The sequence below is a fragment of the Echeneis naucrates genome, chromosome 22 (assembly GCF_900963305.1).
Source record: "Echeneis naucrates chromosome 22, fEcheNa1.1, whole genome shotgun sequence".
Classification (NCBI taxonomy): Eukaryota; Metazoa; Chordata; class Actinopteri; order Carangiformes; family Echeneidae; genus Echeneis; species Echeneis naucrates.
Window position 1 is genome coordinate 954920 of NC_042532.1, and position 9608 is coordinate 964527.

Genomic DNA, 9608 nt, shown 5'->3' on the forward strand with positions numbered 1-9608 from the left:
ATGTTTTTTTTATACTATATGCCAAACTCAAATCTGTGCTGTCCAGGATGACAGGACATACATTACATGAATCGCTGCACCAGCTCTGGATGTATAATTGCCAGCTGAGGATGTGTCTGGTAGTTACAGGTTGAACACAGGAGATCTAGAGGTGCCTCTACCCATACAGCTCCACCTTGGTGACGCAGCCAAGCTAGAGAGATTAATGGCTCAGCACATTACCCTCACCTCTTATTTAACAACTCAACTTTTGACTTTGACAACTCAACTTTTGACTCAACTTCTGAACCTATGAATATATAAGAATATATATAAGTGATTTTTGAGTGACACAGGACTTTAAAGTAAAATGCTACCAAAGGATTTGTATGTGTAAAACTTTACACTAGCTGAAAACGCTAAAATCAATTCTCATTATGCAAAGTTTCACTAAAATTACTCTTATTTCTTGGTTACTTTTCTTGTACTCAGATGGACATTTTTAAATCCTTCTCTTCTGCCTTTTCTTCTGGGCTTAGAGAGAACGTTACAGAAACAAATCACTGCCCAGCACCTCTGAGAGGTCAAACCTGGCACTAAATCATGCCCAAATAGAGTAAAGGACAACACCAGGGCCAGTTTAGATTTCTGCTGACCATTTTCTAAAGCATGCTACAGTGGTTCATCAGCTTACAGTGGATACAGAAATTTTTGCTAATTTATTAAAGAACAAAAACTGAAATATCACATGGACATACGCTTCAGACTATTTGTTCAGTATGGATTTGAAGCAACCTTTTGAGCTAATACAGCCATGAATCTTCTTGGAAATGATGCAACAAGTTCTTCACACCTAGATTTGGTGTTCCCCTGCCATTCCCTCTTGCAGACCCTCTCCAGTTCTGTTAGGTTTGATGGTGAACATCTGGAGAGCCATTTTCAGGTCTCACCAGAGACGCTCAATTGGGTTGTCTAGGCCATTCAAGAACAGTCACAAAGTTGTTCTTAAGACACTCCATCGTTATTTTAGCTGCGTGTTTAGGGTTGTCTTGTCTTGTCTTGTTGGAAGGAGAACCTTTGGCCCAGTCTGAGGTCCTGAGTACTCTGTAAAAAGTTTTCTTCCAGGATATTTCTGTACTTGGCTGCATTCATTCACGTTCTTTCCTTCACTTGCAACAAGTTGTCCTGTCCCTGCAGCTGAAAAACAACCCCACAGCATGATGCTGCTACCACGCTACACTGTGGGGGTTGTATTGGGCAGGTGATTATCAGTGCCTGTTTTTTTTTTTTTTAACCACACATACCACTTAGAATTAAGGCCAAAAAGTTCAATCTTGGTGTCATCAGACCAGAGAATCTTATTTCTCATAATCTGGGAGTCCTTCATGTGTTTTTTTTGGCAAACTCTGTGCTTTTAGGGCACCTAAAAGGGCTTTTATGTGTCTTGCACTGAGGAGAGGCTTCCGTCGGGCCAATCTGCCATAAAGCCCCTGACAGGTGAAGGACTGCAGTGATGGTTGACTTTCTAGAACTTTCTCCAATCTCTCCACTGCATCTCTGGAGTTTTTGGTTCTTTACCTCTCTCACCAAGGTTCTTCTCCCCCAGTTGCTCAGCTTGGCCAGACGGCCAGCACTAGGAAGAGCTCTGGTCATCCTAAATGTCTTCGGTTTAAGGATTATGGAGGCTCTTAGGAACATTAAGTGTAGCAGAAATTCTTTTCAGTTCCTTTGACCTCATGATTCTCATTTGCTCTGACTGTGAGCCATAAAGTCTTAGGGGATGTGCTGGGGTGTGCCTTTCCTAATCACTTCAAATCAATTAAACACAGCTGTAGAACCTGTGGATGATCAGAAGAAATGGACAGCACCTGAGTTAAATATTCAAGTGTCACAGCACGGGGTCTGAATACTTATAGCAATGTGATATTTCAGTTTTTTTTTTTTCTTCAATAAATTAGCAAAAATGTCCAAATTTCTGTGTTTCTCTGTCAAAATGGGGTGCTGTGTTTACATTTAAGAGGAAAAAAAATCTATTTAAATGATTTTTAGCAAGTGGCTGCAATGTAACAAAGAGTGAAAAATTGAAGGGGGTCTGAATACTTTCAGTACACACTGTATATGTCAGCTTATGGTTAAAGTGAGTGATGCTTCATTTCCCCAAGCAGCTGTTTATGTGGAACCAAAGATCCTTTTGAATAATGTATTATCAGAAGAGGGTTAATACACACTATTATATACACGCTTATACACATATTATATGCACGCCTTGCATACTATTTTTGTAGGTTTAACTGGAAATTGATAAAGCTTTGCTTCAGTCTTCTTGTTGTTATCCATAATGAGCCTTTTCTCTGGCTCCAAACTGTGCTCTTTAACTATCTTGGAGTCAACCTGTGGTATACTGAGCTGAGTTCACGGAGGCTCACATCTTCTCTGCCAGGTAAATCACATTGCTAGTCAGGACTTGGATTTTCAATAATAAAAAAAAGACCCTGAAAAACAAGTATGAAACATGACACTAATGTATTTATGGACCAATCTGCAGCCTGAACCCTGAACAACCCTCTGATACTCACAGCTGTGCCTCCTGAAGTAGAGTCCTTACAGCCGCGTGGTTCCAGTAATAAACACATTCTCTGGAAAAAGGACCTGCCCTCATCACCACAGTTATTATAATAGCAGATATGTCTTGGTTAGGTTTAACAGAAGAAAATTTGGGTAAAATAAGCATTCAACATTAGATGATCTTTGCCATCGTGGTTACAAAAAAGCAACATACTAAAAGTGATGAAAACAACATAAACTGCTAAGTGGAATCAAACACTGCTCTTTTATGCCATATTGCTGTGTTTTGTTGAACAGTACATCCACCACTCCTGCTGATGGGGACTCTGTTGCTCTATGTCCATACTTCTGCACGAGATGTTGCAGGGCAAAAAAGCCTAACTATGGGTCATAATAACCTCTTGACAGGTTTTAAAATAATAAAGTATTTATTATTATGGGGTGAGCAGAATGGAAACCAGTGTCTGCCCATAAGGCGGTAAGAAATGCTCAGAACTCTAAAACACTGTGTCATGCTTTGGAAAATGCATGGTAGTATCGTAAAGCGAAGATCATTTGTTTTAAATGGGTACATTTGAAATGGTAGTTAGGTTAATTTAAACAATACCTTAAATGAGTCATAAGTGCTTTATCACCCATTTATTTGCTGTCTTAAAATTTTGTAAATTCATACTTATGGCTATCATGTATTTAGCTACAATACACTGTCCTGTATGATAGTTAAACATTTACTAAAAGTATTTGGAACAGTAAGTCGGTGTAAGACACATTTTTTAACCCACATGTATGATATGAATTTGTTCAAACACAAAGTAAAAGAACGTGTCCCTAAACACAATTCAGTATCCTAATTCTGTGCTGTGTGAGGCACAGAGCTCCAAATAAAATACACTGGTATATTATTGATTTAGGGAGATGCCAAATTCATCTGCTGTTGAAATGTCGATTGTGAGGCACGTGGCAGGGATGTGTGCTGCGTGCTCCTCTTTTAACTTCATGGTGGACATGAAGTGGAGTCGCTTTTGTCGCATGGGGATCAAACTAGGATCTGAAACTACATTTGACACAATTTCATTGCACTTGAGTTTTTACAAAGGAATCGTTAATGACCCTATGAACACAGAGCTGCTATTTCCCTGTGTCTTTTTTGTCAAGGAATCACCAATCAGCAGCAGCTCAACTGTGCATCTTCAAAAAGAGAAATGAACTGGTCTTGAGACATCATCACTGGACACTGTAAGCCAATGATAATCTGATTCGATTATCTTTGACTTTGATTATCATTGTTCAGCTGTTCCAGCTCTTCATACACTTGCATTCCTTGATGTGAGCTTCTTTTTTTGGTCTCTTGTTTGGGGTTGGATTTGGTATGGGTCTGGGATGTGGGTAGGCTGTAGAGGATTTGCATAGATGTAAAGTGTAGGTGGCTACCCTTTCTTAGAATGTACTTTTTTATTGTTGTATTTTGTTATTGTTGAAAATTTCATGAAAAATAAGTCTTGATTTACAAGTCACATTACAAGTTAAGTTGTAATAACTTAAAGGGAAGTGTTTGAAATTTTGTGTATTACCTGTTTTTGTTTTGTGGAGAGAGAAGAGAATTAAGAGCTGCAAACTCATTTGAATAGATAATCTGCTGAAGCTATTTTATTTAATTTTAATTGTTGATGATGGAATCTGCCAAATGCAGCTACAATTTCTTGCCTTAGAGGGCGCAGAGGTCAAACTATCCAGTAAAGGAGCAAAGGACGCTGCTTTAAGAAACTGTATTGTAACAGCATCACAGACAGGGAAGATTTTAATTTCCGTGACATTTCAGACTTTCAGCTTCCCAATTTTCCAAAGCTTCCTCTCATAAAATCAACAGATTGCATATCACCTACACAAAATTTGGTGATCCAATGTTACCACCATTAAGTAAATGAATTCAGTGTTGTGGAATACATATATGGATAACATCAGGCAAAATGTGTTAAATAATCAGGAACATTGCACAGAATTTAAAATTTGGTGTAAAGTAAAGACATGCCATAAATTATTGTTTTGAAACAAAGGTGATAAGCTTCTAATATATGATATTGATTTAGTTTCCTGGTTGCATCATATATTTTGTACACATTTATGATATATTATTTCTATTCACATTGGCCCCTGTGGGTCTTGATATTGAAGAGCTAAATACTCTTCTAAGTGTCAGCTTGGAGTATGAGTGGACCAACTATTAAACGGAAGAAAATGAATTTGTTGCTAAAGGTTGAAAACAAAATAAGCAACACCTGAGAATGAGGCACCAAAACATTTTGTTGTTTTGCTCGACAGAGCAAAATATGCCGACTGATAAACTTGGATATCGAAAAGATCTCTTTTTTTTCACTGTGCAGAACATAAGGTGGAGGAATAATTACCATGTTATAATTTTGTGCCCTTTGAGCTTGAGCTTTCCAGTAAAACACTTTCCCCTTTTCTTTCTCCTTAAGGAAACATGCTGTTTTAACGAAATGCTGCAGGTCAGAGTTGTGAAAAAGTTGTATTGAATTGTTTAAGCAAAACTCAGAGAAGTCTGTCTACAACATGGATGCACATGCACATGCACAATATTCCTCATTCATATAACAATAACAGATCAAAGCTGTAAAATTACAGTAACAGGTGTTTGGAGGGAAAAGGTAAATTTGGGAACAAATTAATATTGAAATTATTTTGCCTTCTCCAGCAATACAGCGATAACTGTAACTGTCTATAACTGTAAACATCAGCACTGACATTATTAGTTGACTAGTTAGCATGGAGCATATGTTACAACCATTATCTGTTCATCAAATCAGATTTATCAGATTCTATTTGTATAGCGCCAAATCATAACAAAGTTACAACAAGGTACTTTACATATAGAGCAGGTGTAGACCAAACTCTTTATAAAATTATTTAGAGACCCTACAGATTCCCCCATGAGCAGGCACTTGGTGACAGTGGCAAGAAAAAACTTCCTTTAACAGGCAGAAACCTTAGGCAGAACCTGGCTCAGGTGGCGACCATCTACCTTGACCAATTGGGTAAGGGGGAGGGAGAGAGAGAGTGAGAGAGCCGGGGATCGGGGGGGTCAAAGTTGAGTGGAGTAGGGAGAGATGGGAACAGGAGGAGGGGTTATTGAATACAGGTGCAGGCAGGAACACATGATGCTGCATGAAGTTCATAGAAATTATGCTGTATAGAGTTCATGAAGATAAGGGAGCAGCAGGCATTACAGGAACATGGTGGTGGCGATGATTCACCACCTGCAGGATGAGGACAGGTAGAGAGAGGAGAGGAAACATGGTTAGTAAATACAGTACACATGCTTAGAACTGAGAGAAATAGGGACTTTGAAGCATTCAGCATTCCTAAACTGCTATAGAATACAATTAGCCCATCGACGAAACCTGGGACTGACACACTTTTCTAGTCAACTGAACAGTGAGAGATTTCTCAATACTTTACAACTTTTCCACCATATCTGAACGCAACATTAATCCAGGTCCTGGCTCTAAATTAGAGCTGTAGTTTTCAGTGAAAGGGATGTTATTGTTTTGAGGCCTTCGGTGTGCATTCACACAACATAACAGCAGATGAAAGAAAGCACTTATGTTATCTAATTTGTTTACAGAAGTTTATATATATATATATATATATTTTTTTTTTTTTTTTGTTCAAAACTTATGTTGGACAGACTTTTAACACTTATCTACCTGGAAAACTCAGTATACCTCCTTTTATGGGTAAGAACTGTATGATACAAGTGTAGAAAGTTTCAATTGCATTATTTATAACTTTTTACAGTGGTTACTGCATTGTTTCTGTGGAATTTGGTGAGCCATTTTCATGTTTTTTTTCCAAGTACCTGCAACATAACTATATATGCTACATACAGATTTAGCATTTTTTGTTTCTTTACTTTAATTGTTCTGTTTAGCATCTTTTTTTTTTTGTTAGATTTTCTTTGTAAATATTGTGCAACATATTCTTTTGTTTATTTGATATGAAAAATAAAAGTTTTTCTCTCAAGAAATTTTGCTGAGAAATAAAACAAAACACATGTAAAGTCTGGTTTGGTGTTGTGTCAAGTATCTGTTGAAAAGGTTCTTTGTTTTGTCAAGAAGCATTTAATATGAATATAATATAAAGTATTGTGTCTCTTGAATTGACTGTATATAGTGTGCACACCTTCTAATCAACGTTTTGACTCAGAAAATAAACTTTAAGCTTACAAATTCAAATTTCCACAAGCAAACAGATGTTTGCCAACACATGGAAGATGTCCATATGGCTGAAAAAGATACAATTCTTTCTCTCTGTCAGTACCCACATGGAGGTGCTCTAAGGTGCTTCAAATCCAAAACATACTGGGCTTAGGCTGTCTCATCATGTCTAAACTGTTTGACTGGCTTTGGCCCCATGTGACTTGTGATCAATGTTGATGGATGAATCTCTGATACAATTTCCCCATGTGTGAACCAGCTCTGCAGTGGAAAACAACTGTGATGGACACGATGAAGCCTGCTCTGTTCACTTCTTCATTATGGAGGAGATATCCAGAAACATACTCTGTGGAAGACAGTAAGACAAAAACATGGAAATGTCATTGCTGCATTAGTCACAACTTAGAAATTGTTTAAGATATCATATATCATATGACCAAGGAAAACGACAAAAAAAAAATATTCCTGCAACTGCACTTAAAAATTTTTAATCCTTCCCTGGGCCATTCCCCATCATTCAAGCTAGTTTGGGGAATATGATTTAAGGATTTTTATAATCCTTTATAAACTGCTGTCAAACAAACAAATGAACAAAACACACAAAGAGACATGGGAGAAAAAGGCAGTAAAAATGAAAATCTCTCTTCATAATGATTTATGGCCAAGGTTTCTAGTGCGTGTTGAGTGTGGGCCTGATGAAATGTACGAAAAACTGGTGTATTGTAGAATCTGATCCCAAAATGTAATGCATTTTTAATTCTCCAAATTATGCATAAATTACACAGGCCAATCATCTTAAATTAATAAATATTAGATTAATTTATTTTCTTGTATTTGCTAATATGAAGTCTATATATGATTAGCCAGTTTTCCTGGTTATATTATTTATTTGATTTCATTACCTAACTGTTTGTTTTGACGTCTGTAACATTACATGAGCTTTATATCATCAATAAAGATTATATTAGAGCCATGCTAAGTCTGTGGTAGATGAAACCTTTGCTCTGAACAGGATCTGTCTACTGATGCCATGATTCTGACACAAAGTCTGTATGTACTTGCCATTGACATCCTCCGACCTCCAGCAGGTGGCATCATGGGCATTTCTCCCTGCAGGGATCCTAATTCATCTGACTCCTCTGAGCTATGCAAGGAAGGACTTGTGGAGCCACTGATGGAAGACAGACTCTCAGAGGGCGGTCTAATCATGAAACTGGTCTTTCTGGGATTAGGGATCAGGATCTCACTCCCCAGTGATTCCCTTCTCTCGTTTTCATCAATGTCTGCGATAGTACCAGGCTTGAACATGTTAGTGGACAGCAGTGCTTCCAAATGGCTGTTGTGAGGATGGTCTCTCTCAAGATGGCTTGTAGATCTTTCCTCTGCATCAGACCCAGCTGAGGCCCAAGGTGGACGGTGGTCCACCATAGTGTTGAGACTCACTGGACCTTCATGGGTTTGGGAGGCTTGCATTGCACAATCCTGGTCAGACATGGGTAGCATCCTAGGTTGAAGGCAGATATAGGTGGTTTGACTGTATCCCAGGTGAGGAGGCTTCATGTCTGCCTCTGGTATCACTTTGAAGGTCTGAGTCAAAGGCCCGTTGTGAGGTGATAAATTTCTCATTACACAAAGCTGTGGCAAAGAAGCCTTCTTCTTGTTCTTGTAAATCAAACTGTCATTATCTGCGTACCTTTCTCCATACAGCATCTGTTTGATTTTTTGAATGCCCAGGTGAGATATTTCCAGAATGTTAAGGAATAGTGACACCCCAGCAATGGCGATCATGAAGACCATGAAAATGGTCTTCTCTGTGGGCCTGGAGATATAACAGTCTACACTGTTGGGGCAAGGAAGCCTCTCACATTTATACAGTGGCTCCAGTTGGATGCCATAGAGTATGTATTGACCCAGGATAAAGCAGACCTCCACCACAGATCGTGTAAGGATATGGATGATATAAGTTCTTAACAAAGAGCCTCTAAGAGGTACCTTTTTTACCTTCCTCTGCTCGTCTAGCTTTCTCAGCTCTCTCTCCATGCGTTTGTGTTCATCCACTGCCAACTCAGCTTCGTCCAACTCCTCCTTCAGCTGGACCCGTCTTCGGTGGCGTTCCTTCTCCAGTGATCGAATACAGTACAGAGCATGACCCATGTAGACCAGTGAGGGTGCAGACACAAAGATGACCTGCAAAACCCAGAAGCGAATGAGGGAGATGGGGAAGGCACGGTCATAGCAGACTGCCTTGCAGCCTGGCTGATCAGTGTTACAAACAAACTCAGACTGCTCATCATCCCACACATCTTCAGCTGCTGCGCCCAGGATCAGCATGCGGAAGATGAAGAGTATGGTAAGCCAGATCTTGCCCACAATGGTTGAATGAATGTGGACCTCTTCTAGGATGCTGCCCAGCAGGTTCCAGTCACCCATGGTCAGCTTCTCACCACTTCACTGCCACATTTCCTCAAACTGCTGAGACACAGCATGCATGATTATGAGAATGTGGTAGATATCAAAAAAGTAAATAGGACATAGGTTAGGACCCCAGGCTATAGGACAATTTGTAAGGTTTGTGTTTAATTCTTTGTATTTCTTTGTGTTTGTTTTGTGTATCTAACTGAGCTCTTGGAAGTTCAAACAAGAATAATTGATTACATTAAATTTTTTATGCCGCAGCCACGATGCAATTCAACACTTTGATGTTTCCAGCCAAGGATAGGTTAGCTGTATAATCCATCCATTGAAGAGTGCACTGCATTAGCCCAAAAAGCCAGACTACATATTGGGTAAGTAGTCCTTTTTAAATTTAGGCTGACGGGTTTGATTGGG

At 38.9% G+C, this 9608-nt stretch overlaps 1 protein-coding gene across 1 annotated transcript; it reads right to left on the reverse strand.

Annotated features, from left to right (window-relative positions):
- Nucleotides 1-7086: 7086 nt before the first annotated feature.
- LOC115035724 (gap junction alpha-10 protein-like) lies at nucleotides 7087-9209 on the reverse strand. Its single transcript, XM_029493696.1, has 2 exons — nucleotides 7842-9209; nucleotides 7087-7125 (listed from the first exon to the last, which is right to left on the reverse strand). The coding sequence occupies exons 1-2, from the start codon at nucleotides 9207-9209 to the stop codon at nucleotides 7087-7089; spliced, it is 1407 nt and encodes a 468-aa protein (XP_029349556.1).
- Between the last annotated feature and the right edge of the window lie 399 nt (nucleotides 9210-9608).